The 16,492-nt window shown below is 46.4% G+C and overlaps 1 protein-coding gene across 1 annotated transcript; it reads right to left on the bottom strand.

The window, feature by feature from the left end:
- Nucleotides 1-625: 625 nt before the first annotated feature.
- On the bottom strand, nucleotides 626-16,185 carry SLC48A1 (solute carrier family 48 member 1). Its single transcript, XM_059832911.1, has 3 exons — nucleotides 16,047-16,185; nucleotides 5,551-5,718; nucleotides 626-3,614 (listed from the first exon to the last, which is right to left on the bottom strand). The coding sequence occupies exons 1-3, from the start codon at nucleotides 16,183-16,185 to the stop codon at nucleotides 3,478-3,480; spliced, it is 444 nt and encodes a 147-aa protein (XP_059688894.1). The 3' UTR covers nucleotides 626-3,477.
- Nucleotides 16,186-16,492: the final 307 nt, after the last annotated feature.

Raw genomic sequence — 16,492 nt, 5'->3', positions numbered from 1 at the left:
CAGCACCCTGTCCCCAGGCAGTCAGCATATGGTTTTTTGCAGGAAGATGAAATATTCCCTCCCCACCAACTAGTTTGAAGTTGCAGCCAGGTTTGCTAAAAGGGTGTCCAAGTTTTGGCTTCAGCAGCCAGTAGTGGTGGCACGTCCGAGGTGGGGATGGCAACGGCTCGGAAATCAGGAGTGCTCCCATCACAGCACGTTATCCAGCTGCAAGCATCTCCTGCCCTCACCCGTTTGCTGCGGGCACAGGCTACGTGCACGCTGTAGTTTGAATAAAAAGCAGCTGGAAACAACATCACTTGCTCAAAAATTCCTTTGTGCTGAAATCCCAAAATGCAAAGGGATTTGTGGGGGGAAAAAAACCACATATTAAGCATCACTGTCTGTGGATCTAGATGTTGAGGGTGCTGATAAAGATGCAAGGGACAGAGCACAACAGAGTTAAATGCTGGGGCTCCACATCACCCCAAAAAGCAAAATGTTTTGCACAATTTGCCCTTGTCCTTCCCCACAAAGAGCGATGCTCCTGCAGGTTGTCATCAAGGGAGGGAGAGAGACAGAATTTAACAACTTGATAGGGAAAATCACTCCAGACACTGGTTTGGTGAGAAAGATGACTGTATTTCTGCTCTTACTGTGGTGTCACATACAAGTTATAGTGTGATTTAGTACAGGGAGACACTGGGATACACACAAATGAACCCCGCTGTGAATTACATCATCCCACCGCAGGACCAAAATTTTACACCAAGCGTGCAAACGAAGCATAAACAATGTAAAAATATATTATATATTTACATACACAATCTTTTAAAAAGCTGAGATGCAAGTATAAATTCCAGAGCTAAAACACGTCAGGGAGAAAACGGGGGTTAGATTCAGTGAGCTGTTCGTAGGCAAATTTTACAGTCACAAAAATAAACTTTAAAAATCTCTGGGATAAGCTGATAGGACTTTTGGACATGTGCCCAAGAAAGGAGCCCCTGATGTGCTGGCATGAGATGCCAGTGGTGTGCAGACAGGAAGGCTCGGTAATTTAGTGACAGGCAGGGACAATGTTTCGCTGTAAGGCAGTAGCAGAGCTCCATCAGCCTGACCAGCGTCGGGATTTCTGCGTCCCAAGGACACCACAACCCAGTTATCAGAGCTGGGGCTTGCACCGGCACAGCAAACGTGTGGGCAGTGCTGTGTTGGGGAAACGTAAGACGAGAGATGGCTTATTGAAACGACCAATGCTAAAACCACTTGCAGACTCCACAGTGTGTGCCATGGCTTTGGGCAGAGAAGCGAGATGAGCTATTCCATCCCCTGCCAGGCATCCTGACAGCCTGACGGCAGCAGTAAGGGAGAGTTTAGTATTTAAAAGCCTGAGTATCAATCTCATAAGTAAGCGCATTTCACATTCGCAGCCTTTGTCTGGGTTTAGTGACTCCAGCAGGTCCCCTGGCAAAAGCTAGCTGTAACTTTGGCTTACAAGCTGACCCAAAGATGTTCCTCGATCGAGTTAAGTCACCTGAGGATCTTCCTACCCGAGAAACCGGGGAATGCTATCAATGGGTGTTGTCAAACACTTCCAAAATCCCCTCAACAGCTCAAATGAATTACTGTGTGCTTGAACCACTCATCTTCCAAAGCAAAACACAGACCAGCAAAGGTGTGGATGGAGCCTCCAAGTGGGGAGAGGGATTCAAACACGGTTAAGTCAGAGCACACCGCTAAGATAAGGTAACAGAAAGAACAGTCCGAGATATCCCCAGCAGACAGCTGCACAAAACCGGACTGGGAGTTGTGTGCGGCACGAGAGAAAGCTGGGCTGACAACTGAGCACATAGGACCTTCCACTTGCACCTCACTTGGTCACAAAACCCGGAGCAGGTCCCGTCAGCCGCCCTCCGCCACAGGTTGCCAAAAAGGCACTTCAGGGAAGGCTTCAGCAGCACCCAGGGAAGCGGCAGGACAACCGTGTCTGGGAGACACCTGCCTCGTTCATCTTCCATTGGTCTGCAAGGCAAGGGGGCTTCTCCTGCCTCTCTTCTCACCCACCCAGAGAATTATTCACGGAAGTTGCCATTTCCAGTTTGTAGCAGCCAGCACCATCTGCCCGATGTGGCAAAACACGGGTCTGGATTCTGCCAGAGCAGCAGCCCAAAACCTTTAGCTGTTCTGAAGTACACACAGTTAACAAAGGAAGATGCGAACGCTTGAAGGTTTCAAGCTGCTCACGATAGGTGCTGGCAGGGAGCAAAACACAGGCATTAAAGAGGTCACTAAATCCACACAAGTTTTAGGTTTGTCAGAGCAGTGCCATGCACAGACGAAACACAGAGGGAAGGCTTCGCTGCCATCAGGCAGAAGATGGGCTGGTCAAGCCCAGCCATTTCGAGCACACCAGCCCATGAGTGTCGACCTGTCACCTCTTAACTCACTGCACGAGAGCCCAGCAATTTACCTATGGTTGCATTATGCCGACGGCACTCGTTACAGAGGCTTGCTGGAAGCTGACTCCGGATACCTTTCTTATTTCCGAGTACCATCTCTCCTCCCCTCTCTCATCCTGCTGCCTGTTACAGGGAAGCTGAGCAAAGAAAAGGAAACACAGTGCTGCCTACAAAAGGATTTTTTTTTTTTTTTTAGAAGAATCACATTCACGTTTCTCCAGAGGTTCAGGTAGGTAAGCCTTTGCCCAGCACATCTTCCACCCAAACACCTGATTCTACATGCTACAAATTTGAGCGTTAAATATGGTATTAAGCTCCTTTTTAAAATGATACTGATAGCAGCCAGAATCAGCATTCTCCACCTCTGACAGAGCCTTGAGATGACTAGTGCTTCTCTGCTGCTGGCCCGTCTCTTGGGGCTCATCCAGGCCACAGCAGAGACCTGACTTTGCGTACAATGCGTAAAAAGAAAATACTGGAAGATGCGGGGTACTGGCTGGAAGGTACGTAGGGACTTCTGCCACAAAGAAAGGCTCATCTCTCCCTTTCGCTTTGAGGAGCAGAGCAGTGCAAAAGGAGCTGACTTTCACACAGCAAGGTTCTTTGCCACACACATCTGGGACACCCACATGAAGCTGGTGATGCACTGACAAGGACACAATGTCAGGGTGCTGCATCCATGAGGTATGAACCTACAGCTCCTGGAGGGCCCAGGACTTCCTCCCCACTTAAAAGCTCCCCTGGACTTCAGGGCAAGGCAAAGAGTGGATCTAGGCCTGCTGTGTGTAAGCACGTGGAGTCTTTCACTTCACTACCAGACACAGGGACTCCCAGGGAAGTTACAGAAAGACTAGATTGACATCATTAGCCATTAAATGGTTCAGTAAAAGCAATTAGGAAAAACCCCTACTGCAGACAGACAAACCAAGCAGCACTGGGTGGGTTCCTTCTCCGCCTCTTGTACATCTCTTGCATGTACCATGCCTTTGGGGGGCAATTCAAACGTCCAGCACCTTCAGCCAGGATTGCAGTCCAAGTGTTAGAAGTCACTGAGGATACTGATGTCTGCAAACTCATTCCTGTACCGGTAAGCGTACAAACTGAGCAGGAAGGCCCATTTCAAGGACATGAAGCTCCAGACGCACGACAGGTAGTAGCTTCTGGGATCAGTCAGGGCTGGGAGAGAAAAGGATACAGATACATTTAAAAATCCCGTTTATCCCTCACGCACTCCCGTGAGGAAGAATCCAACTCGGCCCGCCCAGTTCCTGGGAGCTTTTCAGCCTGCATCTAAAGATCCTGTTCTGCGAGCAAGGCTTCATCAGTGCCTTATTCCCAGCTCTCTTGACTCAGACTGTAAAATTTCCTCATCTCTGCCACAAGAGAGTATTCTGGTCACAGTCTGAAGAAGGTCATTATTATCTCTTGAGAGGCAGAGCCTAAGAGCTGTAAGGTCACCCACTTGGCCACCTCAAACTCTCCTTGCGTAGGGCCCAAAGGATGGAGTTTGTGTGAATTCCTGGACAGCAGAAACATGTGGCTCAAGAAAATAACCTCAACCTGCAGTTCTTAATTTCTCTCACCCAGCCTTACTACTGCTCCCTTCTCCCCCACCATGGCAGGGAGAGAGGAAATCTGCACATCTCGGGGGAAAACAGGGAATAAAATATATCCTCCTTCTAAAAATGCTTTTACAAATCGTTGTGACCGACATTTAATATGTAATACTGGTGCACGTCAACCTGTACTGCAGGTCTTCAATACAGTGCTGTGATAATCACACATTAGTGAATGACATGAACAGCCTCTTTAGAGAATCTTTGCAAATGAACACATTTCTTCTTTATCTATTATAAAACTGCCTCTACTTAGGGATTACTTTGAAGTCAAGTGGGTACGGCTCGGCTTTTTGAGTGTGTGTCAGCGGTCTTCATATTTATTTTCAATGTTAAGGTTTTTTTGTTCTAGAGATGTCAACAATTTTGAAATACACTTATATAACCTAATGCATAAAACAATTCCACCTCTAAGTACAAGCTGCTTGGTCATTATTAAGTAATAATTTTTTTGAAGAATACACAAAACAATACTTACTCAGTAAATCCCACTCATTTTATGTACCAGTCCTAAACTTTCCATACATAAATAACCTTTGCAGATGTTCTATCTTCCCCCAAAATTAGGGCTTTCCCTAAAATACCTCCGTTTCCCTAAAAAAACCCAAATTTTCCCAAAACCAGTTTTTCCTCGCATCTCCAAGAAAGGAGGTGACGAGAAATACTTCGTTTTCTTTTTACATTTCTATTTCCAACAATTGCGTACGAGTATTTTCATACCCTTCCGCTAGGCTGAAGCACTCGAATCTCCACAGGGAGTGTATTTAGGCTAAGCCAAGGGCTTTTGGTGGGTTATGACCCCAACACAGCTTGCCGACCACCACGAGTACAGCAACAACAGGACTCTTGGTGGCTATCAGCCCAAATGCAGCAAGCAACAAACACAGACAACTTTTAAAAAAACAAACCCCAAACTTTGTCTCTTTGGTCTATTGCCAAGCAAATACTGGGAGCAATTATGTGAACCCTCCTCAGACAATATTAAATATTTTATAGCAACACAGCTTAATATGCTGACTAAGTGTAGAACCCTGCTGACTCGTGTTTGGATTTCAATATCCTCACCCACCTGCTTTATGAGTCCTGAAGAGACAAGGTTTAAGAGCACTCCCTTTATTTGTCAGAGAAATAAGTAAATTCCAGTTCCCATAGGAAACAATGCTAGAAAATGTGGACTGCCTGCCAGCAGTCCTATAGACCAAGCCTATCAAGGCAGCTATCAAATATTAGAAGATGCCTGAAGGGAGTGGCACTCATCGGGCAGCAGAATTACTCTTGTGTCAGCAAGATATGGCAGCAGAAAATTGAAAGGCAATGGCATTCTTGCAGCCCCTCCCAAAAGTCTCTCAACCCCTCTCAGAAGAGGTGGCAGGAGCACCCCCAGATTCACACCCCAGCTCTGCTTTGCAGGCTCTTCTGTTCCTTCAAATCCAATCCCAGTAATCCCAGCATTGCTAGTCACTTCTCCCAGTTGCCTACTGCAACAAAGTACTTACACTGGTGCTTGGTGATGGCCAGAACAAGGAATGTGCAGAATCCCACCACTGAGAGAGCTGAGAAGAGGATCCCGACGAAGAGGAAGAACCTCAGCCCTTTTAACCAGGTCCTCCAGTAATCCTGCACATACATCACATGCGTGATTAGGGCCCAGAGCGCCAGAACACCTGCTCAATTAGACAGCAAGGGGAATCAGTACCATGCATCACACCACAACGCAGAAAGGTGTCTAATAAATATACATCTCAGCAAAAACCCCCCACGAAACGCCAAGGAACACTAATGCTTCATGGCCACGTCCCTGGCAAAGAGAGGGGAAATGGCAGAATAAATGGCTGCCTGTGCAAGCATCGCCCTCCACAACCACCCCCGGCCCCCTCCTTTTGCACGGGCTTTACGATACAGATCTTGATTATGGGCTGGCACAGAGAGGACTTCATTCATTGAATGGATTCTCCCCAATAATGTGTTCGTTTTCCTGGTTTGGATAGACCCATTTAATGCATACTCAGCGCAGTTTTATTTAATTTGCCATACAGCTTTCAGGACATTACACGTGGCAAACCAAGCACTTGGCAAGAATTCGCGCACCTCTTCACAGAGGCCAGGCAGCCCCTTTTACAGATGGAGGCGATGATGAAGAGCACCACTATATAACCACTGATTTTAGACACCTTAATCAAGATATACAGGGCCTGTTCAGTACTTAGCGTTTCACATCGTGTCTTTTAGCTCCAACGTCTCTCTAGTTAACTTCATAAAGAGTCCATTTATACAAACCCCCTCCAAACACTTCAAGCGTTTCAAGTAAAGGGGTGTAGCGGTTCAGCTCCCAGATGATTCCGTCATGCAATTCCCGCTTATGGCAAAGCACGCTCACTAAGTGTTTAAATTAAGGTAGCCTAAATCTAACTCTGTACTTTTGGGTCTGGCCCAAAACGTCTGGATTACATAACCAGACAAATATCTGAGCACATACAGTTTATATACATACTTTTTAAGAACAGCCAAATTCCCTAAGGCTTTAGTAGGCACCGAAAGGCATTTCCCTAAGCTTAGGTGACTCGTCCATAACCAAGTTCCAATGCCCTTGTCAAAGGGGAGGGAACAGGAGGAAAAAAAAGGGATGAAAGCATCCAAGTAACAGCTGTAAGCAGTTTCTGATATAGGGAAAATCAATGCATCCTCCCCTAATCTTGTTCTAAAACCTGCTACCTTTTCACCACGCTTCAGAAAAAAATTAGAAGAGACACTCTATATAAGAACTGTCCGTTCACGTGCTTAAAGCCTGTCCAAGTTTTTATAACCCGCCAGAACAAGGCTGCCTGTCATTCCCCATTACACAACCCCAACTACAAGCAACATCACCAACTCCAATTATAGCAAGCTGTTCCCCTGTTTAAGCGGCAGCGCTGAAGAGTCTGACTAAATCTCCTTAAGCCGCTAACTCAACCTATAGTTAGTGCCACTTTACAGACTTAAAACATTTGACTCATTTTGGCAAAGACCTCTGCGGCACTTCTGAAATTTGAACCTCCGGTGGTGCAACTAACTGGCTTGTATTTCTCCTTCACTGCCACCTCCTTTCCAAATTTTATTTTAAGGGCAGCAGGGGGGAAAAAAAAAAGTAATTAAAAAAAAATGACACCACTGCTAAAATACCAGGCTGCTTTAAATGGTACCCTGCAATAACACAGACCTCCCTCTGCGGCTACTTCTCAACATCAAAGGAAGCGAAAACCAGCCTTGCCCACTACAAGATAAACATTTTAATACTAAGGACAGCCAGAAGTCTTGCCAGAGCTCATTTGTTACTGGATACGGTCATTATACACAAAGCTTCCCAAGGCTTAAAAGAACATATTATAGCACAGAGGAAAACAACTGCGTCAAAACCGACAGATGAGCAGAGCCCAGAGTCGCCCTACAAACCCCTGGACTTGCTTTGCAGCTCCCACGCAGCTTTCAGCTCATTTCTAGCAGGTTTTCTGACCTCGCCGGCCACACGGACAATGGATGCACTGCCGGTGCGCATCAAATGAAGCTAAATATACACAATGTCAGTTCCAGGCTAGACAGGAGAACCCTGGAAATGCTTTTTGCCTCTTCAGTGTCTTGGGATGGGGCAAAGCAAGCTAAAATACCCTCTGCAGTGGCCCACAAAAGAGGTGGGTGGAAAAAGGACAACCTTCAAAAGAAAAAACCCATAAAAGCGAAAGCAAAAGCACCCAGGGTGAACTAAAAGCCCAAAGGTAAGTGCTGATTTCCAGGACAGATGAAGCTCACAGACTTCCTATCACAGCAAACAGGGAAGACAGAATCAGTCCATTACTTCTCCTGCTCAGACCTGCTGTACCTAAGCAGCATCTAAGCATGTTTTCTGTCTCCAGGCAGTCAGGATTTTAATTCTGACGCTCTTGTCAAGTCAGCTACAGATACTCCTTTTCCATGACTGATTCCACACAGGCTACCACTACGCAAGCGTGCTAGAGATGACAAAGCTGGCGGAAGATATTTTGGAGCTCTGCAGATGCAGAAGATCATAATTGCATTGGCAATGCTATTCAAAAAGCCTGCCACAGGATTTGGTGGAAAAGCCTATCCCTCAGCTTGCTAAATCACCACTTCCTCGACTTCGTATTACCTTTAAGCTTGTGCCCTAGCAAGGTCAACCCACATTTAAAAAAAAAAAATTAAAAAAATGGGGAACTTGGATTTTTCAGTCAGCAAAACAAGCTGCTTCCCCCCCAGGCGCTTTCCAATGACTTGGCACAATTTATTTGAACTGCTGAGTCAAGCTGCTGGTGTTTCCACGCCAAAACTGCTGCCGATGCTCTGAAAGGTCTCTGTGCCGAGAGCAGAGGCAGCGCGTGAGCTGTCACTTGATCTTCTCCCCACTGCCGGGCCTGACCCTGCACCTTCCCCTGGCCCTAAAGCCTGACACAGCACGTGAAAGGAAGCTATTTGGCAAACTGTTGCGTTCGGTTAATTCTTAACATCTACAGTAACTGCCTTATATGTGACTAAGCAAAAAAAAAAAGCCTCCTGACAACTTCACCACGTGCTGAAGGACTGAGTTTGGTCACACGGTTATTAAAGACAGGGTATCCTTTTACAGGCAGCTCAGCCAACATCATGTTTGTTACCACACGAAACAGAGGGGAAAGGAGTCTCCTCCAGCTCCAGCCGTACGTTTGTCTCTTTCCCTTACACCCCTACAGCACTCAGATCCTTTGGTGAGGCTATGTAGCTCGCAGAGAAGTTCATTTTCCTTTTTCCTTTTTTTTTTTTCCTAAAATGGCAGAAAAGCATTCCAACAAGTTAAATCATCTCACAACACTGTCTGAAAAAGGTCAACGCTGGCATAAAAAACATTGGCAGTACACATTCAGGGACAGGTAGGAGAAATGAGAACAGGACTTGCTTTTTCAATTGCTTAATTTGCTCATCCTGAGCTTGTGAGATCATACTCGGATGGGCAGCGAACCCCACCAGTGCTGCTCAAAACTAGGGAACAGCCACAAAAGAAAGCAATCCCACCATCCAGGTGTTGACAAACGCATGTGAGTAGAAGGGGCATCCCAAGCAGGACGAAGCTACGTAACAGCAGGGCATGGCAAATCAAACTCCTTCTGAACACACGAGGAAAACGAACAATTATTACAGGGAATCTCATTTAAGCAGAGTATATTGCTAAAGAGAGTTATCACTAACCAAATGCTTAAATACATGAAAACATGTACCTTTGCTAAAAACTAAGCTAACTGCTTATCTACATACAGCATTCAACAGGAAAAAACCCACACTATTTCTAACTTACTCCAGAGGAAAAGTGTCCGTGAATGCTGGAATGGAGCCTTTGATTCATATTTAAATTCAAGTGAAATTGGGTTCAGCAAAAGAAAAATCACCTCCTGTTCAGCAATACCCAGAAGCTAAGTGGTGAGAAGAATAAGTTAGTTGTATTGCTTTACAGACAAGACTTTTGTTATCACACAGAGAAACTAAAAACATACTAGTACTTTTAATTAATGTGAAATCTCTCACTTTGTAGACCTTGAGAGCAAAAGGTTTGCAGGTTTAGTACAAACACATTAGCTATATGTAGGGAACAGAAGAACAGCTAGCTCATTCAGCTGTACAGCGGAAACAGGTTTTACTGGAATAGGAAATAAAGGTTCTGTCTCATTTGAAGTCTGGAATGATTAACTGCAGGACCTCCAGTTTTTCTTTTTCACCTCAAGCGATTCCCCCAAATCCCCTCCTCCTCCACAACCGCAGTCGTATTCTCCAGGGGAATCCCACTTTGCACAGAAGCAAAACCTGAACCTGCAGACGCAGGCCTGGAGCAGCAATGGTGCTTGTCAGCTCCAGTTACATCGCCCGCTTAAAATAGCATCAAAAATGTCTTGCATCCATTTCAGAGCAACATTTGTCTTGGTGGATTTACCCCACACATCATGGTTGGAATGACCCTAAAGTAAGAGCTGCTCAGTAAGACACAATCAAGGGATTTCCGACATAGAGCAATGAGAAAGTTACCTCTAAAGCAAAAACTAATTATCCCAAGTACACAAAGCTCCAGGAAAAGGAAACTGGCCCATCAAACAACCATGAGTGCATCTGAAACAACAGTGACAGGCAGGTTTTTTTAAACAGAAGTTAACAGGTATTTTGACAAGACAAGCTCATATTTAAAATACAAAAACTTACAGCATACTTGGAACAAGTTTAAATAGATTCTAAAAGGCAAGTTCAAAAGCAGGCTCACCCTCAGCCTGTAAGCTGGTACAGAAAAACACTAATATCTAAATATTTTGATAAGCCCTTTCGAAAGTTTGCCATACTTTAGCTCAAGCGAAACAAAACCTTCCCTTTCTCCAAACATAAAAACAAAAACTGTGACAAACAAAAGGTTTTCTCAGACCCCTGCTCATCACTGACTGATTCTTCGGTCCCAGCAAAACAAGCTGCATTGTTGAGGGGGAATAACAGCCCAGCTGCCTCCCCTGAGGTCAGAGCAGCCAGAGGCCAAACGTGTCAGGCCACGTTTGCACGCCGCGGTAGGACACTGTGTACGACACGAATGGGCGTTACAGATTCTAGGAAAAAACAGCAAATATGCAAGGGAGGCCAAAAACCCAAGCAAACACACACACACGGAAGCTGTTCTGCAATGAGCATTCTTATTCCAGCCTTCTGAAGCTCAAAACGCGTCTTGATGACGGCAAAGATGATGACAAACAAAACAACAATAAAAATGAAAAAACAGTATTAAAAACTGCTTGCACAGTCCTGGAAAATATGAGGTCTACGGTGACCAATTAGAAGACTTTTTTTCAGAGTGCTTACAAAGCCTTCAGTCATTTTCCATCTTAAAAAAAAAAATCTTCTTTTATAGGCTCTATTACTCTAGCTGGAGCATTAGAAATACCTACTCTAAAAGGATCCTGCGCTTTGCCAACCTAAGTTCGTTTTGCCATTTCTAAGTTTTAAAAACTTTGCCTTGTCTGGTTGGTTCCCAGAAAGGGTAAAATGTTTTCTTCCGGGAACTAAAGCCAAGCGAGCTCAGCCTCAGCTGGTTTTGGAAGAGGTTAAAAACGGCTTTTCTTGAACAGCTCTTCTGCCAAAATAGCTGGGGATCAACACTGAAATATTTTAGGAAAACAGCTCTCGAAGGAGAGGAGTCTTTGGAGTATTCTAGTGAAAACTGGTTCTCACTTGGCAAAACGTCCCTCTGGACACGTGCAATCGAGTGCTTTACTATTCCAGGGCGTTTCGGTGCGGAGGAAAGCAGATTGGGCCGCACACGTGCGAGAAGAAAAACCTGGCATTTCAGCTGGCTGTTCAGCACCCAGTCGGTCTGCTCAGCCATTTTCAGAGGCAGGAAACAAGATTTACAGATTTCAGATGCTCTGTGCCTCTACCATGCACATTTCAGATGAAACCAACATCACATTTTCCAGCACATCAGCAGCACTTAGGAGGGACTCATTCGCTCCTCGTAACTTAATTAAATTGTGATTAAGCACAAGCCACGTGCGGTCTTTTCTGTGTTTTCTGTTAGTGCACTTTCCCTCCCTTTTCTCCATTTCTTAAGATGACGGACTAAAGCAGTCACAAGCCAAACCTTAATCGAATGATACGTAGCATTTTATATGCAAACCTAAACATTTAAGAATGCTTTACTCCATAAATGCAACGCTTTTTGGCCGTGCTATTCCAGCCCTGGATAGGGAACAAGCCAATTTGCATAAATGTATCCAGTATATTCAAGTTAATTAGTTATCAGAGTCTTCAGAGAATCACTACTTTTGTATGCAACAGATACTGTGTTCAGCATAAACTAGCTTCTACTACTTTCACTTATCGGATATTTTTAAAGTGTCAGAAAAGTACATTTTGTGTTTCATCTTCTTTGCAGCTGCTTTAATATCTGGTCCACATTATATTCGCAAAGCACAAGCTTTATATTTTGCCAGAAATATCTGAGCAGCTTGGAAACAGCCAATAAAATCTCTTTGGAGCAGAAAAAAAACCCCTCTCTTTCTATTAAATTTAAAAAGAGAAGATACATACACAAGAACATTAAAAGCCACTCAGGAAAGGGCTGGATACATCCTGAAAACATTTAATTGCTTTCTTCTCTTTTAAACTGCCTCTGGCAGAATGAAAACATCCAAGAGTTGCTTAGAGATTCATGGCCTACTTAAAAAAAAAAATATTAATTTAAGGCAGTGAGGGGAGAAGGTCAAACATACAAACAAGCAGTAAATTATAAAAGCCACTACGACTAGCTCAAAATTAAGTGGCAAACCACCGAGACAGCCAGTATTAACTCAGGAATGACTTTCTGGGTCCTGTGATTAGTCAATTAAGTTGCTGTCCCTCAGGTTATCAGAAGCACTTGGTAGGGTGTTTCTGCTTAAAACAAGGATATGATACACGAGGTCTGTATCTGATTTAAGATGATCCCAAAATTCCCAAGTATGCATGCCCAGAGGCATATTTAAGATTTTGAGGATTAGTGAGTTGATTTTACTAGGCATTGGGGGGGTGGGTTATTATTATGAAAGCCAGCCGGAAAGACTGGAAAGGTCGTTTGCTCGGCACCTTAAATTACATGCTTCTAGTTTCATAACTAGAGGTAACTGAGGGCTCTAGTTACAGACTCATCAGTATGTGGCAATTTTCCCTCCACAGAACTTTAATACTGGAACTTGGAGTAAGTAAATACCTAAGTCTTTACTTTAAATTACAGGAAGTGTATCGGAGCAAGTGAAAGCTAGCGCAAGCAGCAGTGGAGGGCAGATTTCAATGCAAAATGTAGCAGGAAAGGTTCTTGAGGAGATAAGCAAAAGATAAATAAACTGATTACAAAGAGAAAGATACAGATTCCTAACGAGACAGGAATCAGTGGGACTTCTTACAGAGAGGAAGTATATGGATAAACATCCTAAAACCCATGTCCCTGACAAACCAAAGGCACATCAACAAAAGCTGCAGCAGGCTGCAATCCACCTCCCCAACACAGGCAAGAGAAAAGCAACGACAAACGCACAGGAGGTGATGGGAAAACCAGAAAGATAGTTAAAACTAGATAAGCATGTACAAACACAGGCTCGCAGAGAAGGCTGGCAGGCAAAGCCTCGGCTTAATAACAAGGAACTGCTGCAAAGCTGCCAAATACACCAGCCTAAATAATTTTCTGCCCCCCACACACACAGTGTCAGAGCTCCCAGCCACAACCAGCCCAACCTGCAACTCACACTCAGGTGCTCAGATTGCTTTTTGAAGCTTCTGAATGAAAAAGGCACATATGGGCCAAAAAAAAAAACCCCAAACCAACCCATTTGTGCTAAAGACAGTTAACCCACCCAGTACGGCAAGCACACCACCAGCACCGGGTTTTGATTTCACGAGAACACCAGCTGCAGCAGCGCACACACTGAGCCCCAGCACTTGAGCTGTCACACATTTTGGGGGAGAAGCCGTCTTCCTGCATTATGTTATCCTGTACAACACGCAGAAAGCTGCAACAGGTTTATTAGCAGACTAAAGGGCACAAAACACTGCCTTTGCAGTGTCTACACGGCGGAAAATTTCAGAAGGTCACCCACTTCCTTTCCTGCCATTCTCTGCCCGTAGAAGTAAGCCCTAGTTAGTGTATTATGATAAAAAACAAATGATTTAATGAAGTATGCCAGAAACAAACCCAGTGAACGCCCTGCCTACCTGAAACTGAAGTATCCACAGTGTCTAAGCATAACGCAAACCTCCTACACACCATGATTTTTCACTTCGAACAATCTTACTTCAGCAAGTAGCCTTAGCTTCAATGCATGGAAAAAACATTGCGCTTTTTTTTTTTGGCTACTCCTGCACGACTAAACATGCACCCACTTAGCTCTACCCATGCAGGCTCCTATGTGCAGGACGTGAAACGCCGATTTGTAAAGGCTAGCAATTAACTGAGGGCACAACTTGACTTTAACATCTGTCTGGCGGAAGAATGAATTTAAAAGGTCCTCCCCATACATGAGTGGTTATATTCCCACTCCTTCCTGGCGCCTCCATCACGGGGATAACAATACTTGTGAGACAGCACACTATATGTTCTCAGTTCAGGGGTGGGAGCGTAAAATAAGTGTCTCATCTCAAATGTCTGGAGTGTATTTCACCTATTGAGACAGTGAGGGGATACAAAAGCGAAGCAGAAGGGCAGGAAAAAGCAGCCATGAATTTAAGATGACAGGAACCCCTGAAATCAGCTCTAACACCAAAACATACATTTCTTAATCTGTTTCTCAGGCTTTCTGATCCCGCTGTGATTCTACCTATAGGCATTTCACACATGTTTGAGAGCACACGAATTCCTAGAGCCCAACCTAACAAATGACCATTTTTTTTTTATTTTGTTTCTTACTTACCTTGCTCCTTGTTATCTTAACTAGCTTGAATTACCTGGGAATTAACCAGCACACAAACCTCTTCCTTCTCCCAGCAAACAATAATCTAAATAACTTCAGCACAGAAAGTACAGGATGGTTCCTCTCTCTGCTTTCTCACCAAACTCCTTCTAGAATGTGGACTTCCAAAATTCCTCTGTGAACACAAAGGCAGCACGTGCATGCAGCATAGAATATTACTTGTTATTTTCTTGTGCATTTCTGAGGTACAATGCTCCAACTTTCCTCATGCCACCTAGTAAAGCGAGATACACATGTTGGAATTGCTTAATTCCAGCTGGAATTAAAGCTTTTTGGAGGGAGGGGAAGCAGAGAGAGACAACCAAAACCCTGTACCTCACAGCTGCTATGACAGCACAGCAAATACTGAGAGGTACAGGGGAGCGTTGGCTTTGCCCACAGACCAGAAATGAGCCAGACTCTTTACAAAAGTTTAATTTCACCTTCTACTCTTCCTCCCAGTGTTTACTCTTACTCAGCCAGAGAAACCCGTGAGCTGCTGAGCTGACAAACCAGGAGAGGACTATGTTCTGCTCCAACTCAATCATTAACTAAGATCCATAACTGATGCGGGCATCTGAATCTCACTGATCTCAGTGGATGTTAAGACGCATTTTACAGCTTCTGGCCTCTACAACAAGTAGCCCAAACGCCTATTTCAGAGCATCTGGCACAGATGCTTTCAGCAGGTATAAACGTCAGGAGGCTGGTGTTTTTCTTTTCTTTCCTGAAATTACAGAGCACACGTAAATAGGGGTTGCCAGACCAAAAATTTGCTAGGAAAATCAGCAAAGCCTTCAACTGTAACTTTGAAATACAATCCCCTCCTCAGTAACAACGCTGGCTAGTGTGTGGGGCTTACTCTGATGCCACACGCAACTTCAGCCTCAAACTTTCAGAAGCTCTGATGCCACACGCAACTTCAGCCTCAAACTTTCAGAAGCTTTCGCTCCGCAGCACTGCGAGTTATACAACACCATTAAGTAACGCTATTCCACCACAAACAGCAAGTTTGCTAGATTTCCTTGCAAAAACCTTCTTGGGACCAGGGAGAAGACTGGAACGATTCTGTCTTCGCTAGCCAGGTTATAAAATACACAAATTAATTGCCATTTTCCTCAGACCAACGCACCCAGGGCCCCGCGGCCTGGCGTCAACGCCATCCCGCCCCGGCACCGACTGTTGCCCGGCTCCGTTTTCAGGCCGCTCGGTGACTTCGGGCGAGGCAGGGGCAGGGCCCGGGGGGGCACCGGGGCTCACCCGCCCTCACGGTGCTCAGCGCGGGGCCTGCCCCGCCGGGACAGCGCTGCCCGCCCCCCGCCCCGTCCTCGCCCCAGGGCCCACCCGCAGCAGCGCTGAGGCGAAGGCGCCCACTCCACAGCCCGCCACCCCCAAGGGAAAGCGCTCCTCGCCCGCCCGCCCGCCCCCCCTCCCTCAGCACCCACCGGCGGGCCCCGCTGCGGGAGTCACCTCAGGCGGCAGCCCCCCCCCCCCCGCCCCGCAGCCCTCCCCGCGCCACCTCGTACCCGAGAGCCCCCCCGCCGCCGCCGTGGCGGGCTGCCGGAAAGCCGGCGCCAGGCTCCAGGTGAAGAAGGCCGAGAGGCCCATGAGGGCGCCGGCCGCCGCGTAGGCCAGGCGGAGGGCGAGCGCCCGGCTCACCGCCATCGGAGCGCTGCTGCGCCGCCGCGCCGCCCGCCGACAGCCGGCCCCGCCCGCCGCCCCGCCCCGCGCCAGCGCACCCCCTGGCGGCCGGGGGGACCGAGGCGAGGCCCCGGGGTGGGGCGTGAGGACACGGGGGGGCACGGGGAGGGCGTGGAGGGTGTGGGGACACGGGGGGACACGGGGGACGTGAGGACACGGGGTGGACGTGGAGGGTGTGGGGACACGGGGGGACACGGGGGACGTGAGGACACGGGGGGACACGGGGGGACACGGGGGACGTGAGGACACGGGGAGGCACGGGGTGGACGTG

The sequence above is a fragment of the Gavia stellata genome, chromosome 36 (assembly GCF_030936135.1).
Source record: "Gavia stellata isolate bGavSte3 chromosome 36, bGavSte3.hap2, whole genome shotgun sequence".
Lineage (NCBI taxonomy): Eukaryota > Metazoa > Chordata > Aves > Gaviiformes > Gaviidae > Gavia > Gavia stellata.
The sequence above is the reverse complement of the archived record's forward strand: the minus strand, read 5'-3'. Positions and strand labels throughout refer to the sequence as shown.